We start from the raw sequence: 21,846 nt of genomic DNA, 5'->3' as shown, positions 1-21,846 counted from the left end.
TAAACATGATCCAGAAGCACCGGCGTTTTCCCTGGGCACGGCTCATATAAAATGGACTGTGGCAAAGTGAAAAACTGTTCTGTGGTCCAACGAATTAAAATTTGAAGTTCTTTTTGAAAAACTGGGACGCCATTTCATCCGGACTAAACAGGACAATGACAACCCAAGTTGTTATTAGCGCTCATTTCAGAAACCTGCATCACTGATGGTTTTGGGTGGCATGAGTGCGTGTGGCATGGGCAGCTTACACATCTGGAAAGGCACCATCATTGCTGAAAGGTTTATCCAAGTTCTAGATACACATGATCCCATTCAGATGTCGTCTCTTTCAGGGAAGACCTTGCATTTTCCAACATGACAATGCCAGACCACATACTGCATCAATTACAACATCATGGCTGCGTAGAAGAAGGATCCAGGTACTGAAATGGCCAGCCTGCAATCCAGATCTTTCACCCATAGAAAACATTTGGCGCTTCATAAAGATGAAGATGCGACAAAGAAGACCTAAGACAGTTGAGCAACTAGAAGCCTGTTTTAGACAAGAATGGGACAACATTCCTATTCCTAAACATTGGTCCTCCTCCAGCTGTTCCTTATATGTACATTTAACTTTTCCGGCCTCTTATTGCTACCTGTCCCAATTTTTTTTGGGAATGTGTAGCTCTAATGAAATCCAAAATGAGCCAATATTTGATATGACATTTTAAAATGTCTCACTTTCTACATTTGATATGTTATCTATATTCTATTGTGAATAAAATATAAGTTTATGAGATTAGTAAATTATTCCATTCCTTTTTTACTCACAATTTCTACAGTGTCCCAACTTTTCTGATTTGGGGTTGTATGGTAAAAATCCACTGTTTGAAAATGTGAAGCTTTAGCAGTCATCTAAAAGTCTCCAATTCACCATAATGGGAGTAACCAACAATAATTGTTTTTACAGGGTGTTGCAATGGGAATTGGGCTGTGTGCTAGCAGCCATCTTGATGGCACTCTCAAAAACTTGGAAGAGTTTGGGAAATCTGACACTTTCAGGAAAGCCTCAGGGATATTTAGTCTTCTCAAAGTAGGTCGAGATTTGTTATGCTTCTCCCAAAGTGCAAATCCAAAATGTCTACTTTTTTCCTGCAGCTCAACATTTACATGTATGCATTTGCCAGATGTTCATTGTGTCAGTTCATGTGTTTTGCAAGAATCAAACACACAACACAGGTGTTGCAAGCTCACTGCTGTACCACGTGTCGTGAGCTACAGGAACGGCAAAATCATGGGGTTAATTTTATGGCGTTATAAAACAAGAGGTTGTAGATTTGTTTGGAGGAAAAGTGTCAGCAAAATGCATGAATGTCTCCCTAATATTGTAACCTCCAATTGTGTTACCATATTCACATACTATCTTGTTTTCCAGGATAAAAATGATGTTGATGTGGAGAAAATTAAAAGCACACTGATTTTATGTTATGGATACGTGGCACTAAACGCACCAGAAGATCAACTCCTCACTCGCCTTGATTGTGACATTCTCCATAACATCTCCAAGCACTTTAACACCAAGGTAAATACATGGGGTCGCATTCAAGTAAAAAGACAAGTTAAATTCTTCAGACAACCCAACAACTAGTTTGGTGACCAAAAATTGAACTTGATCCTGATTATATTTCTTAATATATAATAACTTTTATTTTTGGTGTAATCATTTTTAGTGTATTGAAATGTTCACATGTTTGTAATTCTGTTGTGTCAGGTAAATATTTAATTGATAGTCTCAAAATTAATACATTAATCATTTCTTTGTAGTTTGATGACATTGAAAAACAGCTAAAATATGCAGTTTGTGCCAGGGTTTTGTTGCTAAATATGTCCTCGGAACGTCCTGATACATTCACACTTGGTTGCTTTAAAGTCAGCAGTTATTTGACAGTTCGATCCAAGTGATTTTAATGCCAAGGATCATTAATTTTCTTTTAAGTGCTGATTCATGCTGTATCTTGATGTTATTCATACTACATATTGCTGTTTGAATATCATTTTACTGTAACAGAACCATGTTAGTCATTTTATTACAATTTATTTTACAGTATACCAGGGCTATGTTTAAAGTACAAAGCAATTTCAAAATAAATCTTAATGTACACCATTATCATAAAAGAGGTATTGATTGTTTATAAAAAAAAAAAAGGATCATGTTTGTGAATTAAACTGGATTATTACATTTATTGTCGTACAGGTTCTGGGAATAAAAGTAGAGACCAAGGTACCGTGAAGGGAAGCTTCATAAGGACCTTCTCTGACCCTTACATTTTTCCTCACTTCTTTCTCTTCAGTCTTGCTTCTGCAATCAAAAACTTTATTGTATAACCCTTTGAGCTTCTCAGAAAACCATATATCATACTGAGAATGTACACTGATATTTGCAAGTTTATGTATACAACTCACAAGATTTGTATACAGTGTTTTATAAGGTTTGATTTAAACAGTAATTTATAAGATGATAGCTTTAAAGTTGAATGGCTTTTGAGAAGGTCAAAAAATGCTCTCTAACTTGATAACGTTTGTCTTACTAAACACAGTCTTATTTACTTGGTTTTCTGGCCTTTCTGGATCTTAGGTGGCTTTAATTCACCAATTCTGATTTACACCAGCAAGTTTCTTCAACCACTTTTTCACTGATTTACAATTACATGGTTGCGGATTGTGATTTTATGATCTTAATAGCATTGTACTGAGTTGAGATTTTTAAGATGATTAACACACAAATGATTTTGTAATGAGCATGCTGTGTAGCAACCATGACCAGGATAACAAATCCTGGTTAGGTTGTAATACTGACAGAGGTTGGCTGGCTTGTACTGGGAGTGCTAGGTTTAATTCGATTTGCTTGTGTTATTTGATTGACATTTGCACTGTTCTGTAACCACAGTTTGTGTGTGTCTGTCTCTCTTTATTTTTGTCTGTTTTGTTGGCACTTTATAGGACCTCACTATGAAACTCAGTCTTATCCACAGCGTTGGACTCATTGCAAAGGCGATCAGCACTTCTGTCCGTAAACAGGGTTTCCAGTTCTCCCGCAAACATGAGCTGATGGGTGTTATGACGGTAGGAAACTTAATTAAAATTTTACTAGCTTTACAATTTTCACCAGGGTTATAATGTACATTGCTCCACCTTGAAGTTTAATTTGCCACTGTTTAAAAGATATACTATTCTGTGATCATCCTGGAGTCATTAAATGACATTTAAATGCATCAAATGTTATATCTACCTGTATCTATTTACAAAGCACTTATATGTATTTGTTAACGCAGTAGGGTACAGCAAAAAAAGTTATGATGTGAGAGAATAAGAAATATAACATGGACCATCAGGTTTTGCAGAAACCTATGGAAAATTAAAGGGAAAGAAAACGTACAACAGACATTTTGAAATAAATTTCAATTTTAAGTAATTATTTGCAAACGAGGCATATTTTCACTGCTGTTAAAGGGACACTCCACTTTTTTGAAAATATACTCATCTTCTAGCTCCCCTAGAGTTAAACAGCAGCAGGCGTAGTGATATTACGCACTGCCTGAAAATAGTCCCCTGCCATTGAAAGTTACTAAGGGGACTATTTTTGGCTGCTGCGTAATATCATTGCGCCTGCTGCAGCCATGTTACATCAGCAAAGTCCTTGATTATTATGCCAGAATAAGAGTATAGTTCCTTGCCATATTTGCCTAGAAAATCACATTTTTTTAATTTTCTGTCGGTCTTAGTAGTACACGATGTAACTACAGAAGAGTCAAGTTTTAAATAGGAAAAATATCGAAACTCTTTGATTATTTTTATTTTTTTCCAAAAAGGTAAAAATCAAATGTTTAACTCTAGGGGAGCTGGAAATTTAGCATATTTTCAAAAAAAGTGGAGTGTCCCTTTAAGACTGTTGGATCACATAGAAAATGAACATGTCTCTTGTTTTACTGCAGGATTTTATCAAAGCTGAACCAGCAGATGTCATGCGGACCCCTGTTCGCTATCTAGTTTTGACCACATGTGCCAATCTCATGTATCCTGTCATGTTATTTTATATCTCATCAGTAAATGGAAATGCATAAGTGACTCTTGTATGCCACTGTAAAGATCAGGATTGTAATTCAGAGAAGTGATTTAACAAAACTTGACTCAAACCTTCATAAATTTAGACCCTCCTTTAACAGAAAACGAAAATTTTGAGTTGCTGAGAACGTGTGTAAATGGAATTTATGGGCTTCCTACTCCGGACACGCCAGATAAAGGGAAAGATGAAGACGCCTTGGATCCACAGCAGAGAGAGGTCAGTGTAAAATGTATTATATCTTCAAATCCCTGCAAATGTCTGTGTTTAGTGTGTAGTTCCTGTGCCACTAGCATCACCAAACCAAATCACAGGAAAGTGAATCACAGGAAACATTCCCTTTATCATCCATTGGTTGAACAAACAGATAGTCCCACCCGTAACATATCACAATATTAGTTTAGCCAATTTATGCCAATTTCAGGATGTTTTGAAAGCCACAGTTTTCACTTTGTGAGTGAACCTAAAATGCTGTTTATTTTATTTTAAAAGGGGACATATCATGAAAATCTGACTTTTTCTATGTTTAAGTGTTATAAGTGGGTCCCCTAGAAAATATGAATAAGATCAACCCAGTAACTCAGTTTTGGTAAATCATTCTCTACAAGCATGTGAAAAAATAGTTCATTGAAATTTGGCTCAGAAGGGGATAATACCGCCCCTTAATCTGTACTATCCAACCATGACACTGCCATTTAGTGCAGAGATCAGCTCATTTGCATTTAAAGGGACACACCACAAACTGCAAATTTTTGCTCAACCTACAAAGTGGCAATTTTAACATGCTATAATAAATTAGCTATATGGTATTTTGAGCTAGAACTTCACATATGTACTTTGGGGACACCGCAGATTTATTTGACATATTTAAAAATTCTTGTGAAATGTCCCCTTTAAAAAAATTTACACAGCTTTAAGTGATGGTGAAGTGAAGTGAGATTTTATAGACACTCTCCCATATCTAGGATCACAAACATCTTTTGGTAGAGAAAGTTTTATGCAGTGTGTATCTTCTGTTTCTCTCAGGTTTTATATTCCGACACCTTTAATGCTCTTCATGAATTGCTGAAAAATGTGTTACGCAGAGACTTGAGTCCTGATGGTCTTCAGGCTGTGTTCAAGGTAAAGAAGCTTTGATGTTACTCGCGTTTCTGAGTTTCTATTTGAAACCCATTTATTAAGTGCTTTTTTATCTTTTCAGCATATAGAGGGCTGGTTGAGCTCAGGGCAAAATTATGAGCGGGAGAGAGCAGTGAACACTACCGCTGAGTTACTAAAGTTTTATTTGGACAGTCTCAATGTAAAGGTAAAGATCATTAATAAGTATGCAATGCCTTAATTTTGTATTTTACAATTCTTTTTACTTTAGTTATGCTAACTCATAGGGGCGATTTCCTGGAGAGGGTTTATCCTAGTCCCAGACGTAAATGCATTTTGAGCTTCCTTAATTTAAAAACACCTTGTGCTGACATATCTTAACATATATGAGTGCCATTGTTTTGTCTCAAGATGCACACCAGTATTTTGTGTAAAAAACTACTTAAATGTCCTAAACCCTCTTTGGGAAACTGCCCCATAATGTTTAAGAATCTTATACATATATGAATGTTGTTATTTTTAAATGTATGCGTATTATTGGCATATAAGTATTTGGAAAACAATTGCATTGGTTTGGTTTACAAATTTCTTTCTGCAGTAATAGTCTTTGAGTTGTTGAATTGCTCCATTTAAGACCTTGACAAATCTCTCACTTTCTTTAATGTCCACTGGGCGTTTTATAACTGTGGATATAAAACATTTACTTTAAACACCTATTAGTTTGATTCTGCCCATGCTTAAACTTTAAGTGGGATCGTTTATTTTCTTTCTCTAAAAACCTTGTTGGTTTCCTTCAGGCATTGACTAATGAGACATGTGCGTTTGAAGAAGAATGTAGGTAAAATCTCATTAGATCTCATTCTCCGTGTTGATGACTCCCTCTCTCTTTTTCTCTCTTTCCTTAGAACTTGGTGACATTCCATAATCTGGGAGCTCTTTTGGGACGTCTGGCCCCAAGATGCACAGACCCAAACCCTGAGGTCCGCAGGGCAGCCATAGACTGTGTTTACAGCCTGCTGTACATTGAGCTGCGCTATGAAGGTACTGCCATGTTTTTCCTAGCACAACCCTAATTACCTTATACAGAAATATTGCTATTGAATTGGTTGGTATAAAACAGTGGTTCTCAAACTGGGGAGCGGGACCCCCTTGGGGGATATTGATGGTGCCAGGGGGCCCCAGTTTTATGACAATAATAAAATACATTCATTTATCATAAATTCTGTGTAATTTAACCTAAAAGAAAGGCTATTAACCAACAGCACTACATTGTATCATTTAATGGACAAGTTTGGTATTTTACACTTAAAGCCCTGTTTTCAGATTGTTTATGATGAAATAGAACGGTTTTGACATATGATGCTGGCCCGAGAATTTTCGGGTGTTTCTTGTATCACCTCCCACCTCTATAATGGCTCTATAGGTGCACAGTAACAATCCTTCCTAAAATGCATTAAACTTTCATTTACAAAGACGTGAAACTCACCGAGTGGTCAGGGGTGTTCACTGATATGCTCACACAAAAATCGCTGCAAAAGATGCAACTAGAGGGCCCTAAACATGCATTTTTCACGCCTAGCGCCCCTAGAGGCCACAAGCACCACAGCACTGTCACAAAGGAGAAGAAGACAACTCTTTAGGTCACAAAGTCCACGGTGTGCCTTCCAGCATGTCATTTGAATATTGGTTAAAGTTTATATTAAAAAAATGTGCCTTAAAGGGGAATCAAACCCAGGTCGCCCGTGTCATAGGTCCGTGACACTACCACGGCGCCACAGAATCATGTGATAAAAAAATTGGTGTTCAGATGCCAGACAGGACTTATATATGCAAGCAATATAACATTACTTACTAGTCCAAAAGCATGACGGCCAAATCAGCATCAGTCAGGAACCCCTCCTCCTCCTTTAGTTCACGCCAGCGAGCGAACGCTGGTCCAATATTGATCCTCGTCCTTCATTTTATTCTGTCACTCTCCTGTTTTCTCTTTCTGATCTCCTACGACAAAACCTTGGGTTTCTTTTTCTTAGTTGCTGCTTCGGCCATGACAAAAACATCAGGAAAACAAATAGGTGCGCTCGCACGTCCGAATTTGAGGAAGTGGAGGAAGTGACGTATGCCGTAAAGCAGTCAAATTTTGTAGTTCTTTTTGTGCTCGAGTTACTACCCGAAACCCTGAGTGTAAAAGTACAAGTAAAAGCGATACAGACCCCGTCAGGATATGGTAGACATGCCATTCAACCTATTTTAAGTCAATGTACCATCACAAGGGTCTTGAAAATATATTATGAAGGTTGAAAAAAGGTCACTTTAATATGTTTTGTTTATTACAAATTCTAAGTTTAAGATTGTTTTATGTCATGAATTTGGGGAAAGAAAAGGGATGCACCCTTTATGGTTTCCCTCTGTTGTAAATTGCATTGGATGCCTAAGTGCAAATGTATACACATTTTAGATGGTTAAATGCAAAGTGTGCATGATTCCTATATAATAAGGCCTTACTGCATAAAGTTAATAGTAAATGTATAGTGTTTTCACTAGTTGATTCAGTTTCTTTCTCTCTTTCTAACAGGCTTCTCATTGGACCACAAGGATGAGTCAATTGAGAGCATGTTAGATATCCGTGAGAAACTAAACAATCCTGACCATTCGGTCTTGTACAAAACTTGCTCTGACTTGACCAAGGTAAAATTTCCTATTGCTATGTTCTCCACAATAGTAAGCTTTAAAGACCCTAAAAGAATGTGAAATGTTAACTGGCTGGTTGGTTGTACTAAGCAAACACTTTCTTTTGTCGTTTATGTGTTAGATCATCAGTAAGCGTCTGCCACAACATCAGTTGAGCCCCCTCCTTTTTATGTTGTTCGATGGTTTGGTGGACTCTCAGTCCAACTGCTCCAGAGCCTCCAGTGTGATCATCAATTCTTTGCTAAAGAACAGAGGTGCTGGACTGCAAGATCTGGTACATGATACTTTCATCAGGTTCTGGGCAATAAAACATCATCAGATATTTGTATATTTAGATGCAGCAGTAGCTCATTGGTAATGCTTACTCTTTGTCAGGTGCCAGAGATTTTAGAAGTGTTACACAATCGGCTGCAGCTGATCGGTGAAGAGCAGGTGAGGGTGGCCGTCGGTCAGTCTATCCTCATCCTCGCCACACAGCATCTTCAAACACTTGTGAACACGCTTGTCGCCTACCCGCTGCCTTACGACAGCTGATTATGTGCACGGCACTCATGGTTTATCATGCGGTCCAATACATGTGTTTATTGTATTGATATCTGTATGTGTTTTGTCCAGCTGGAGCTGTGAGATGTGGATGGCTCTTGGAGCAGACAGCACTTTGGCCCTGCAAATCATGGAAATGATTATTGAGAAGCTGAATGTCATGGTACCCTACGTAGATAAGAAGGAGTCCATGCTGAGGCCGGGCTTGACCAAAGTTGCCACCAGCCAACCACTAGCTGTGAGTCTGAATACAGCTCGTAGGACTTGACTTGCATTAGTTGTGGTTTAAAGCTCACATAACACACGCTGTTTCTGCCTTTCTGATGTTAATTCGGAGTACCTATAGAGTAGTATACATCCTTTATATCTCCGAAGAGTCTTTAGTTTAATCAGATTCATAAAAGAAAGATTAGCTTTACAGATTCTTTCCAATAATGTACGAAAAAATTTGGAGGAGGAGTTACTACCGTGGGAGGAGCGAGTCCGAGTCATCACTTTATACAATACTGACTGGATAACTTATGATTGACTACATGTTCGTGTCATTTATATAATATGCACTTACGTGCCTATTTCCAAAATAACACAAAAGTCTTACATACTGCATGCAACTCATGACTGGTTTGGACTTTTCAATGAAATCCAGCGCAACAAACACACACGCAAAACTCTGCTGCTACCCCGGATAATAAACTATATCCATTGTTTCCATAAGTCTGGCTTTCTTCTCCTTACATCCAAAAACACACTTCTTCTTTCATGCCATTGTTGAGTCTTGATATTAACAAGCTGTCGTGTGAAGTGATGTTTGTAAGTTCTAGCATCTCTCGCTGATTGACAGGTGGGCGTGGTTTTCCAGGGGAAGTGCCTTAAGTGATACATGCTGAAATGCCAGCTGGACCCGTAATCGAAAAAACTTTCCGAAACTTGTACAAACCCTGGCATTCGGCACAGAAATACTCTGTAACACATCCAACTGCTTTTTTGACACTTTGCCTACGTTTAGCATGAGGAAACAACTCTTAGATAGTGTTAAAGCTGACATAACACAAGACGTTTTTGCCAATCTAATGTTAATCTTGCTTATATAGAGTAGTATTTCATCATTCATATGTCCAGAGAGTCTTTCATTTTGTCAGATTTATAAAAGAAAAAACAGCCTTTCCGATTTTTGGCGTAAAAGGTCGAACACTTGGCGGAGCTGAAGAGTTACGAGTACGCGCAGCTTCGGATACTACTTTTGGATTTACAGCCGACATAGATGGAAATCAAACTTTAAAAAAAAAAACATTTTTTTTTTAAATAACCAGCCTTACATTATTCATATGATACAGAATCGGATACTTAGTCAGTAATGGACGAACAGGAACAATAGCAGCAATGATTACTGCAGGACGTCTCTATGAGGTAATTAATCCTTGCTTGTTTTTCTGCTATTTTAATAAAAAAAGCAACATAATCCAGATTTTAAACTGCATTTGCCGGTTTTAAAAGGTGTAAATGTTGTAAATGCAGTACAAAGTGCTGTTGGTGCTGTTGTTTACATTACATGCACGTATGCGCGATTGCAAAAAAACATGTAAGATTTTGAATTACTTACGCCTGTGGTTGTGACTCCTAAACGGGGTCTTTTAAAGTTTTGACCACTCCAATAGTTGTAAAAAAGATGAAAATCCGGCGTCAAACTGAGCCTTGTTTGTAAAGCAGTCCTCTCCGAAATACAGCCAGGAAACCAACAAACTCATTCGCAATTACGTTGCTGTCCGGTAAAAATGAACTGCATCCATTGTTGTCTTAAGACATGGAAAGCTAAATAAGGTTTTCTTCTCCTTACATCCAAAAACGTACTTCTTTTGTCGAACTATCTTGCTAAAACAAAGTTGACGCGTGCTGTGCAGTGATACCGGTGACTTCGACTTGACGGAGCAATGCTAATGCGCGTTCTCGCTGTCACTTGACGTGCAGGGCCAGCGTGCTTTTCTGGGGGTAAAGGCCCATAAAAGGAATATGGGGTCAATCAGTCGTAACGTATACCCCCATTTGAAAAAAACTTTCCGAAACTTGTAGGAAAAAGGAGGCATGAGTTTGGCTCAGAAATACTCTGTTACAAGTTCAACTGCTTTTTTGACACTTTGCTTATGTTTAGCATGAGGACTACAACTCTTAAACTGTGTTAATAAGTCAGAACGCATGAAATACCATTGAACCACCCCTTTAAAAAGTCAGAATGCATTCAATACTGTTGAATCACCCCTTTAATAAAACAACTCAAAAACACATTACGTTAAACATAATTGATGTTTATAATTCTGGACCAATGAGATTTTACTGTAGGCAAGACGCCCAATATCAGTGCACCAAAAATAGACCGCAAGTGTATGCCACAATATCTTGACACTGTTGACTGTCACAGCTGGTTAGAACAAAAGCTCATTAACATGTTGGAGATGTGATTTATCACTGGATGCTTTATTGCGTCATGAAAAGTGAAATCACTGTAGTAAACCTGGGGTCCAAAATTAACACTCACCAGACTCCAGATAAAAATAAACCTTGACTTTGGCAAGTAAATACAGTCAACAGTTACGGTTGTATCTTTAGAAATTAGATTGTGTTATTTAAAGAGCACCTATTATCCGATTCATGTTTTTAAATTTCCCTTGGTGTGTATGTGTGTATGAGTACATGTTAACGATATGCAAAAGGTACAAACCCCAAAGTAAACAATGACGCGAGTTATCGTCTCCAACGTAAATCTCTTATCTTGGACTACAACAAACACACGGATTGTAGGCAAGTTTTGTTTTTACATTTTGTGTATATATTTCCTGTATTTTCGGTTTGTATCTTATAAGAAAATATATTTGAATGTTCATTTAAACTAATTTTAAAGCAACAAATCTGGTGGTGACTTGCACAATATTGTATGTTTGTAATTTTTGCACACCAATTCACTTGTTCTCCATCTGTGTATATTTTGATGTTGTCCAGATGACGTGTGGCCTGCGTGAGATGATGTTGAATGGTCAGTCAGCAGATGCGGTGGCCTCTCTCTTTCCACAACTCTTCAGCACGCTGCTGGTGCGTCTGGGCTCAAGCGTGGGAGTTCAGCTGCCCAAAGACCTCAACAGTAACAGCATCATCTCAGACCGTAAAACCACCAACAAAATCAACATGGCCAGCTTTGACGTCTGTGGGTGAGCGCCATAACCATGCGGTTTGATTACGGTTGCATGTTTGTAATTAGTTTGATTAAAAGATGAATCGTGTACAAATTATTTATGCAGCAAAGACAAAAAGCGTTGAAGCTGAAATCTGCTTACAAATAGATTTTCTATTATACATTTTCCAATCTGAACATAAACCCTTCTAACAGTCAATATTTGCCAACTGGAATTGATTTTTAGAGTCATTTTTTATGGGAGCACATTTTTTCTAATCATTTAACAAAACAGTGTGTTGTCTATTTATCTAGAATACAAAAGTAGCTGTAAATAATGCATGAGACCCCCTAGAATACATTTTACATAATTGGCAAGACACATTTTAGATAATACAGTTCTCTGTCCATCACAGCTCACGTTGTAAGCTCACACGTGTCACACAAGCTGATTTCAGGTTATATAAAATGTTAGATGACGGATAAAAATGGAGTATTGGTTGCTACGGGGCAGATTTTAATGATCAATGACATTTTTTGCCCCAAGCCCTGTTTAATCACTCCCTTTGTGTGGCACTCTGATAACAGAGTTGTTGTCCATGAAGACAGTTTCAAATCAATTTATTCTGGTTATGTTGCTGAATTAGGACATAACCGTGCATGTAGTCAGGGAGACGGCTCAGGTTTTGGAACGGAGCTAATAGGACATCTGTGTTTTCTTCTCTGTGGTGTTCAGAGTGGCGGTAGAGGCTCTGCGGATCCTGTTGGCTCGAGCTCAGCTGGACGCTGTCATGAAACTATTAGATCAGGAGGGAGCTTGGGACAAACTGAAGGACCCACAGCAGCACACGACAGGTGTCACGCTACTCTCCAGGTACACCCACCTGTCCTCGCATAACTCCACTCAGACAAACCAAACATCTCTCATTAACTTCTGTAGTCACGCTTATGAAGGGAGACGGAGGAAACAGTGTGACGTGAAATGTGTTTGACGGTAGAGTTGTCCTTGAAGACACACAAGGTGTTTTTAATTACAGTATGTTGGGAGGATATACGTTTTTAAGGGTTTAGTTAATACCTATAATTAAGATAGGATATCCGAATTGGCCAATAGTTTTCAAAGTCAATAATGATATTAAATATAATATTGAATAAATATTTTCCACTCAATTGTGCGAAAATTTATTGTAAAATTACTTCATGAAGACTAAGTAAATATTATTTTTTTATTTTATATATTATTATTTTTGTATCAGAGCAATGGCAAAGCATGCTGGTCCACGTCTCCCGGCCATTGTGGAGAATATCTGTCCATCTCTTAATAATATCTATGAATGTCAGAGGATCACAGTCACAGCCTTCTTCTCTGAGGTAAGACGAGGGCACACAGTTGCACTTTTACACAAGCATTTTGATTTTCATATTGTGTTCATTTTTATGTATTACATAGAATTTGTCTATGTCTGAGGCTTTAGGTCAGGGATGGCCAACTTCGGTCATGGAGAGTTTAGTTCCAACTTGCCTCAACACCTGTCTAAAACTGTTTCTAGTATGCCTAGTAAGACCTTAATTGGCTACTTTAGGTGTGTTTAATTATAGTTGGACCTAAACTCTGCAGGACACCGGCCCTCCAGGACTGAAGTTGCCCATCCCTGCTTTAGGTTGTGGCTGCTAAGCTGATCACAATGAACTTTTAGTTTAAACAGTAAGTTATGGTGGATAACTGATTATCTGACAAAACATTATATGTGACCCTGTACCATAAAACTGTCTTAAGTAGCATTGGTATGTTTGAAGAGTTTGGTTCCAAAATGCAATAAATCCATTTTGACTAATTTCGGTAAAAATGTGTATTCTATACCAAGAAAGTGACAAGATGAAAAATACTGTTTTCTGTTACAAACTTTCACATAGCATCTTTAGGTTATAATAACATAAAAAAATCAAATCCAGAATTTGATTTTCAAAGATTTATTATATAAACTGATACATTTTTCTGCAAAATGCAATCCCCCCCCAAAAATTTTATAAATCTATTGAATCAATATATAAATGTGCATTAATCTTTACCATTGTATATTCATTTAGTTGACTAGTGGTATACACTGATTAAAAAATAAACATTAAAGCAACACCAAAGAGTTTTTTTTTACCTTAAAATAACGTTTCCAAAAAAGTTTCAGTCGTTCATCCACTCGAAACAGGGTGAACAGCACTTTCACATTCGCTTTACAAAAGACGTTTTCAACCGTCGGGTTGCGGTTCTGTAGTTCGAGTGAAAACTACAAAAACTTGCTTTACGGCAGACCTGCAATCCAATCAGAGCCAGCTTTGCTGCAGTAGGCTAAATTATTTACGACAGTGGTAATAGACAATTCCGCTTCCAACCTGTAGGGGGACCAAAGAGCAAAAACTCTTTAGTGTTGCTTTAATGGGATTAATCAAAACACTTACTTTGTCATATGAAGAACACTGTCATTGATGCTGTCGTCCTTGGGACGTCGTCGCTGAACTTTTTTGACAGCGATCAGCTGTGAAATGTGTTGGTCCTGCTCGATTTTCATTGACTTTGAGTAAAATAATGTAAAGTTTTTCATAAGATCCCATAGGGTCAATGTGTTAGCATGACAGAAGCTTGATGCTGTCGTGTGAGAACAAGCAACAGTCGGCATTTTTCCTTCGCCCGAGTGCCTCTTCTGTAAATTATTTGATTTTGATGGCTTACATTTCTTCCCCACCACAGAAAACCACCACAGGTTTAGCAGTGCTATCAAAAGTATTATTTTGTTTTTGTTTGTTGATCACGAAGTACAAAGTAGATGAGGAAAACTTGGATTCTGTGTGTATTCAAAGTGTCACTGTTATTGTTTACAATGCGTGGAATGGTGCGCTGTGATTGGTTAAGTGGATTTATAAAAGGAGGACTGCCGTTTATCGCGTTTTGTGAAAAAGGGAGAAAAGAACACAGAATAACACAACGGATATCAGATTTTGCGTAAAATAAAGATTTGACTGTTTAATACTGACCTGATACAATACTGATTTTGGCCTTAACTATTTTTTTAAATGGTGTTCATCACATTTTGAAACCAAACTTTTAATTTGTAGCAATAGCCAAAAATGCATTCTATGGTTCAAAATTATCATTATTTTAATGCCAAAAATCATTAAGTAAAGATCATGTTTTGTAAATGTCCTACACTGAAAAAAAATGATTCCTTCAATTTACTCAATTTTTTTAGGTAAGTGGTTGCAATCAATTTATTTAAGCTACATTTAAACAAAAAAGATTAGTAAAGTAAAGTAAAATAATAAACTTTTGTTTAAATGTAGCTTGAATAAATTGATTGCGACCACTTAACTTAAAAGAACTGAGTAAATTGAATGAATCATTTTTTCAGTGTATACTGTAAATATATCAAAAAAAATTATCATTTGTAATATGTGTTGCTAAGGACATTATTTTTTTTTAATATTTAGATTTTTTTTGCACCCTCAGTTTTCTAGTTTTATCTTGGCGAAATATTGTCCAGTCCTTAAAGGAACACGCCCACATTTTGGGAATTTAGCTTATTCACCGTATCCCCCAGAGTTAGATAAGTCCATACATACCTCTCTCATCTCCGTGCGTGCTGTAACTCTGTCTGACGCAGCCCCCGCTAGCTTAGCTTAGCACAAAGACTGGAAATGCATGGCTCCAGCTAGTATACTGCTCCCAATAAGTGACAAAATAACGCGATCATTTTCCTATTTATGTGTTGTGATTTGTATAGTCAAACCGTGTACAAATAACAAGGTGATATGAGACACAGCGATCTTTTAACAGTATACATACTGAGAACTATATTCTCTGAAGACGAAGCACTGCCGCATGGGCGGAGTGATTTGCACAACTCTGACCGAACTCTTTGCTCCTCACCAGGGGCTTCTCGTGTGCTGCGAGCAGATCACTCCGCCCATGCGGCAGTGCTTCGTCTTCAGAGAATATAGTTCTCAGTATGTATACTGTTAAAAGATCGCTGTGTCTCATATCACCTTGTTATTTGTACACGGTTTGACTATACAAATCACAACACATAAATAGGAAAATGATCGCGTTATTTTGTCACTTATTGGGAGCAGTTTGCAAGCTGGAGCCATTCACTTTCAGTCTTTGTGCTAAGCTAAGCTAGCGGGGGCTGCGTCAGACAGAGTTACAGCACGCACGGAGATGAGAGAGGTATGTATGGACTTATCTAACTCTGGGGGATACGGTGAATAAGCTAAATTCCCAAAATGTGGGCGTGTTCCTTTAAATCAATGAGTGCTGTTTTTTACACCAAATATAACAAAATGAATAAGCAAAAAATATAGACAATTTGTGTAAAGTTTTGACATTTGTTGCAATATATAGAAAAGGGATATTAACAATGCTGTGTAAAAATTATCACGACAAACTGTCAGTGTGAATTTATTTGTTAATTTCTCCAAGCTACTGAATCACCATGTTGCGACCGAACTGATGATTTTGGACATGTTAATGAACAACATGATGGAGAGAATAACCGACTCTTGCAGTACCGTCCGTATGCTGGCGATCCGAGGCCTGGGGAACATTGCTGTGGGTTCACCTGAAAAGGTACAGAGACTCTTGCATGAGATAATTTGACTGTTTTTCTTTAGTCTGTCATTAAGTTTTCTGATGTACAGAAGCATTTCACCCTGACGTCCATACATATTTTACCTAGCAACAGCTCTCAAAAGTTTCCCAATGTTGTTCTCCATGACTTTCTGTACTTCTTCTGCTCCGTTATTATTCTGTTCTTTGCTTGTATGTCGTCTTTTTACAGGCGAATGAAGATTCATGTCATTACTAACAAAAGCGGTCTGTTATGTAATTATACGTTGTTATGCGCTGATCTCGCTGCTTCTGTTTGATCTCGGTCAGGTGAATAAATATGCGAAGGAGCTTCTAGCAGCCATGAGTTCAGGTATGGAGGAAAACGATGATCCAGGAAAACAAATCACACTGGAAGCCATGTCAGGCATGTCTAAGATACTGCTTTACCTGGACCAGAAGAATGTCCATCTGCTTGTGGTTTACATATTCATGAAGATCAAACCCTTTCTGGAGAATGTGAGTGTGAAGACGCTGAATAGTTAAGCTGTTGTAGTTAAGCTTGTGTTAAGATGATGAAAATGTAAATGTACTTATCTGTGTTCTCTCAGGAGAACAATGAGATTCGATGTGCTTCCATCATGCTCCTGGGGAACCTCTCGAAGTTTGGCTTGGGTGAGCCTGTTTTTAGGGACCAGATCCACAATGTTCTGGTCAGCTTGCTGTTGCACCTCAGTGATCCCAACCCTCAGGTGGTGAAGGTGAGTTTTTAGTCTACATACATTTTAAAAGGGATTGCTTGCATGTTGCATTTCTTAATAAAATTACTGTATATCCATAGACTTATATTCCTACGTATGTACTTGTAAATATCAAGTGTTAATTTTTGTATCCTGGCTGTAAATATTGGAAACATTGTACCGCCATTCTTCAAATTGGTTTCTAGTTGCAAAAATGATGCAATAAGCATAACACTCTTACGGGTCTGTTGTTTGGTTTGTTTTTTAATAATCCTTTCATTTTGTTACAGTGTTCCCATTACATTTTATTCAAATCTTGTGCAATATTTACTGCTTAAATCAAAAGATGAAGTGTGTTTGTGTTTCTATACCAATATCTGTTTGCCTCTCTTTTATTCTCAGGCATGTAAGTATGCCATGCGCGTGTGTGCTCCGGCTGTAGGATCAGAGCAGATCTCCACCATGTTCCTGAATCATCTTCATGAGGACAAGGGTCTGCATTATGGAGAGTTCATTAATGACCTCACTAAATACCTGGTACGGCAAGAGCCAAAGCTTTATCATAATAACTGCACGATACATCTTGATCTCTTATTATAGAAGAGATTATTATCTTACACATGCATATGGTGTTGCAATATATGCATCAGTTTTATTAAACTCATTTTTAAATAAGCATAATATGTGTTTTTTCGAAAGATCCAGGATTTTCCAGGCATGCTGAACTTCTACCACATCACAGTGATTCAGTTTTTCAAAAGTAACTGGTCTGAGATCAGAGCAAGTGCTGCCATGTTTATTGGTAATAATAGCGTTATTCTTAGATTGAATATTGTGATTATTTGTGATTATTTGAGTCAAAAAGCTCAGTTAGTTAAAGGGACACTCCACTTTTTTAAAAAATATGCTCATTTTCCAGCTCCCCTAAAGTTAAACATTTGATTTTTACCGTTTTGGAATCCATTTAGCCGATCTCCGGGTCTGGCGGCAGTGTTGTTTTTGGCAGCCATTTTAGTTTTAGTCTTTTGGATGAAAATGCTTTTTTAGTTTTAGTCACTTATAAACTTGATCGTTTTAGTCGACGAAAACACCAAAAATGTTATGGTCAAGTTTTAGTCGATGAAAACGCAAAAAGGTTTTAGTCAATTTTAAGTCAATTTTAGTAAAAAAAGTAGTCTTTAACAAATTAATTTAGGTTAAAAAGTATTGTAAATGGGATTAGGTTTGACAAGTAGATACATATAAAACCTTAAAGGAATAGTCTACTCATTTTCAATATTAAAATATGTTATTGCCTTAACTGGGAATTGTTGGTGCATCCCTCTATCATCTGTGTGCGTGTGCGCGTGGGCGCTGGAGCGCGCTGCGATGCTTCGATGGCATTTAGCTTAGCCCCATTCAATCAATGGTACCAATCAGAGATAAAGTTAGAAGTGACCAAACACATCAACATTTTTCCTATTTAAGACGAGTAGTTATACGAGCAAGTTTGGTGGTACAAAATAAAACGTAGCGCTTTTCTAAGCGGATTTAAAAGAGGAACTATATTTTATGGCGTAATAGCACTTTTGGGAGTACTTCGACTCGCCTAAAAAGTCCGCTCACCTTCTCACTCTCATAATGGGAGAGGGAGGGTGTTACTGCACCGAGTCGAAGTACTCCCAAAAGTGCTATTACGCCATAAAATATAGTTCCTCTTTTAAATCCGCTTAGAAAAGCGCTACATTTTATTTTGTACCACCAAACTTGCTCGTATAACTACTCGTCTTAAATAGGAAAAACGTTGATGTGTTTGGTCACTTCTAACTTTATCTCTGATTGGTACCATTGAATGATTGGGGCTAAGCTAAATGCTATCGAAGCGTCGCAGCGCGCTCCAGCGCTTACGTGCACGCACACAGATGATAGAGGGATGTATCAACAATTCTTAGTTAAGGTAATAACATTTTAATATTAAAAATGAGTAGACTATTCCTTTAAGCTTACCATGAAATGTGTCACAAGCCGAATGTCTAGTAAAATTTAATGTATATGATATGTTAACAGCGTGACTTGTTAGTTACCTTTAAAAAAATATCAGCGTGAGCCTTCAGGTGCCGCTTGAGGTTGGTGGTATTCTTCCCACCTAGTTTGTGGACACATTTCCCGTCGTCTCCCAATATGCATTTCGTTTTTCTTTCTGATGGATTATACTGAAAGTATGTCTATAAATCATCTCGTCGTTTTCGTTTATTGGCGTCAGCGCCACAGTGCTCTGAACTCTCCACAGCCGCAGATGTGTTGTTGTTGTGTGAAGTCTGGCGCGTGTGCGCGGCATGGCGGCAGCCGGGTGGTGGACGTGCCCAAAACAAGGATAGGAAGCGGCAGCGTTGCTGATGCTTTTTAGCTAAAACACACAGATTTCACGCAAAATAGGCAGAAATTACATGTATTGTGAACGTCAGACTTATAATAATTTCCGTCCCATCTCGTCAACAAAACTCGATGTTTTAGTCACCTTAGAGCCATTTTTAGCTAGTCATCGTTGCGTCATCGTCATAAAAAAAGGTGCATCAACAAAATCATTTTGTTATCTTCATGGTTGATGAAAACAACACTGTCTGGCGGTACCACTTTAAGCATAGCTTAGCATAATCCATTGAATCTGATTAGACCATTAGCAGTGCACTAAAAAATAACCAAAGAGTTTCGATATTTTTCCTATTTAAAACTTTGCGGCTGTACCATGGCTGCAGCAGGCAAACATGATATTACACAGCGCCTGAAAATAACCCCCTGCTATTGAAAGTAACAAAGTGGACTATTTTAGGGCACTACGTAATATCACTACACCTGCTGCAGCCATGTTACAGCAGCAAAGTTCTTGATTATTATGCTGGAATGAGAGTATAGTTCCTAACCATATCAGCCTAGGAAATCACAACTTTTAATTTTCAGTCGGTCTTAGTACACAATGTAACTACAGAAGAGTCAAGTTTTAAATAGGAAAAATAGCCTAACTCTTATTTTTTAGCACAATGCTAATGGTCTAATCAGATTCAATGGATTATGCTAAGCTATGCTAAAAGTGCTAGTGCCAGACCCGGAGATCAGCTGAATGGATTTCAAAACGGTAAAAATCAAATGTTTAACTCTAGGGGAGCTAGAAAATGAGCATTTTCAAAAAAAGTTGAGTGTCCCTTTAATGATATAAAGTAGTTATTTTCAAATAGTTTTTTTAAAACATTCTTTACTGTTTAACTGATGCCATGTTTTTAACAGTATTTTGTGGATTTGTAGGTTTTTTGCTCGGGAACCTTCCAGATGAACACTTCTCTCACATGAATATGGGATCAGTGACTAAGGGTGGGTACTGCAGTCCCACAGTAATATCTGAAATGTAGTGCTATCTTAGAAAGAACATCCTTGTTGTTGTGCAAAATTTGCTGTTTCACAGCACCTTAGAAATCAATTATTTTGTTCCACCATTATAATAGAGCTTTTGTCTGGCAAAGGGCATTGTAAAATGTATTGGTGAAGTTTGAAAGTCTGTATTTTATGTTTTATCAATTTTAGCTAACTTACATTTCCCTAAACAGTCTGTTTTATTTGAGTAATGGGCTCTCTTTTGTCTTATTCTGTCCTCCCCCTCTCTCACTGCATATCTCTGTCTCTCTCTCTCTTCTTTAGGTCTTGTGATGTTGCTGCAGGATCCAGATCCTCTTGTGCGGGTTAAAGCCGCTGAGGCCATGGGTCATTTTCACTGATGTCATTTCTGCTCATCAGATTAGTCTTACATTTTAAGTTGCATTTATTAAGGAGACAGCCTTGAATTGTTGTTCTATAATAGACCTTTAACGGTTTTAAATAAGGACCAAAGACTGTGCACTAGTTCTGTAAGAAAAGAGAAAAATAAAAAGTAGAATACATATATTGACCTTACAGCACTTTTAAGCACATGTGTTTTGATGCATTGTTGTACACTACATAGCTAATTTATATGACCATGCCTGTAAAGTCTAGGCTAAATTATATTATTATGAGATTATAAGCATCAAATTTGAGCTCATTCAGTCACTGTTAAATATATCAAGGTTATGGTTTTACTGAATGTTCTTTGTATCATGTAGGCTCAATTTAAAAAGTTGACTCTAGTTGGGATTTTACAGACTTGGTCACATATAGACACACTCATTCTAATTAAAGTGTTTTGCTGTTTACCTACAGTATAATCAGACCCGTACAGAATGTCCTGACTTTTTTTCTGTGAAAATCAGAAATACAGCTGTTTAGTCAAGATTTAAAGGTGCAGTGTGTAGATTTTAGGAGGATCTCTTGACAGAAGTGCAATATAATACACACAACTTTGTTTTCAGTGGCGTAAACCACATGAATTTCACATGTGAACCACACCAATTTCACATGTGAAAAAACACATGTGATCACATGTGAAATGTGTGTTTTTGGAACATTTTTGTGTGAATCAAATGTGAAATTTGTGTGACTTTTCCCTAAATAATAAACCGTTATGTTTTCATTATTAGTCATTTGATGACTATCGTAGCTTCTCATTGCATTTCCAAAGGGAGAGGTGAGCTGTGGATGGAGCTGTTGGTTGCAATTCGCATTCTCACCTCTACATGCTCCTAAAATCTACACACAGCACCTTTAAAACAGATACTTTCTAGTAGAAAGCCTGGTTGAGTAAAACATGTTATAGCAGTAATAACAGGATCAATTCCCTGTTAATGTCGTTTATGAAATTATACAACAAGCACATGTGAGCATGGAATTTGGGTGATCACATACTTTTGGCTGTAACTTTATACCTGGTGGCCCTTTTAAATGTTACATTTTTAGAATATTCAGTTTTTACCCATGTACATTGATAGAATTGATGATACTACAATGCTTGGCCATTCCTTTAGTGTGCATACCAACA

At 37.5% G+C, this 21,846-nt stretch overlaps 1 protein-coding gene across 2 annotated transcripts in view; it reads left to right on the top strand.

The window, feature by feature from the left end:
- Positions 1 to 21,141, top strand: part of mroh1 (maestro heat-like repeat family member 1) — a 45,182-nt gene extending 24,041 nt beyond the window's left edge. The window contains exons 21-43 of one of the 2 annotated variants that reach the window (XM_073872240.1): positions 950 to 1,072; positions 1,415 to 1,561; positions 2,234 to 2,260; positions 2,980 to 3,102; positions 3,972 to 4,051; positions 4,180 to 4,318; positions 5,126 to 5,221; positions 5,301 to 5,405; positions 6,103 to 6,238; positions 7,770 to 7,882; positions 8,007 to 8,159; positions 8,261 to 8,418; positions 8,504 to 8,666; positions 11,420 to 11,625; positions 12,325 to 12,462; positions 12,845 to 12,959; positions 16,060 to 16,206; positions 16,516 to 16,704; positions 16,797 to 16,946; positions 17,328 to 17,462; positions 17,625 to 17,727; positions 20,205 to 20,270; positions 20,595 to 21,141. In XM_073872240.1, coding sequence (XP_073728341.1) covers positions 950 to 1,072; positions 1,415 to 1,561; positions 2,234 to 2,260; positions 2,980 to 3,102; positions 3,972 to 4,051; positions 4,180 to 4,318; positions 5,126 to 5,221; positions 5,301 to 5,405; positions 6,103 to 6,238; positions 7,770 to 7,882; positions 8,007 to 8,159; positions 8,261 to 8,418; positions 8,504 to 8,666; positions 11,420 to 11,625; positions 12,325 to 12,462; positions 12,845 to 12,959; positions 16,060 to 16,206; positions 16,516 to 16,704; positions 16,797 to 16,946; positions 17,328 to 17,462; positions 17,625 to 17,727; positions 20,205 to 20,270; positions 20,595 to 20,671 — 2,889 coding nt within the window. In that variant the 3' untranslated portion in view covers positions 20,672 to 21,141. The remainder of the gene's footprint in view (positions 1 to 949; positions 1,073 to 1,414; positions 1,562 to 2,233; positions 2,261 to 2,979; positions 3,103 to 3,971; positions 4,052 to 4,179; positions 4,319 to 5,125; positions 5,222 to 5,300; positions 5,406 to 6,102; positions 6,239 to 7,769; positions 7,883 to 8,006; positions 8,160 to 8,260; positions 8,419 to 8,503; positions 8,667 to 11,419; positions 11,626 to 12,324; positions 12,463 to 12,844; positions 12,960 to 16,059; positions 16,207 to 16,515; positions 16,705 to 16,796; positions 16,947 to 17,327; positions 17,463 to 17,624; positions 17,728 to 20,204; positions 20,271 to 20,594) is intronic. The other variant, XM_073872241.1, reaches the window with a different exon arrangement.
- Positions 21,142 to 21,846: the final 705 nt, after the last annotated feature.

The sequence above is a fragment of the Misgurnus anguillicaudatus genome, chromosome 10 (genome assembly GCF_027580225.2).
Source record: "Misgurnus anguillicaudatus chromosome 10, ASM2758022v2, whole genome shotgun sequence".
In the NCBI taxonomy this organism is placed as follows: Eukaryota; Metazoa; Chordata; class Actinopteri; order Cypriniformes; family Cobitidae; genus Misgurnus; species Misgurnus anguillicaudatus.
This window is presented reverse-complemented; position numbering and strand designations above follow the sequence as displayed.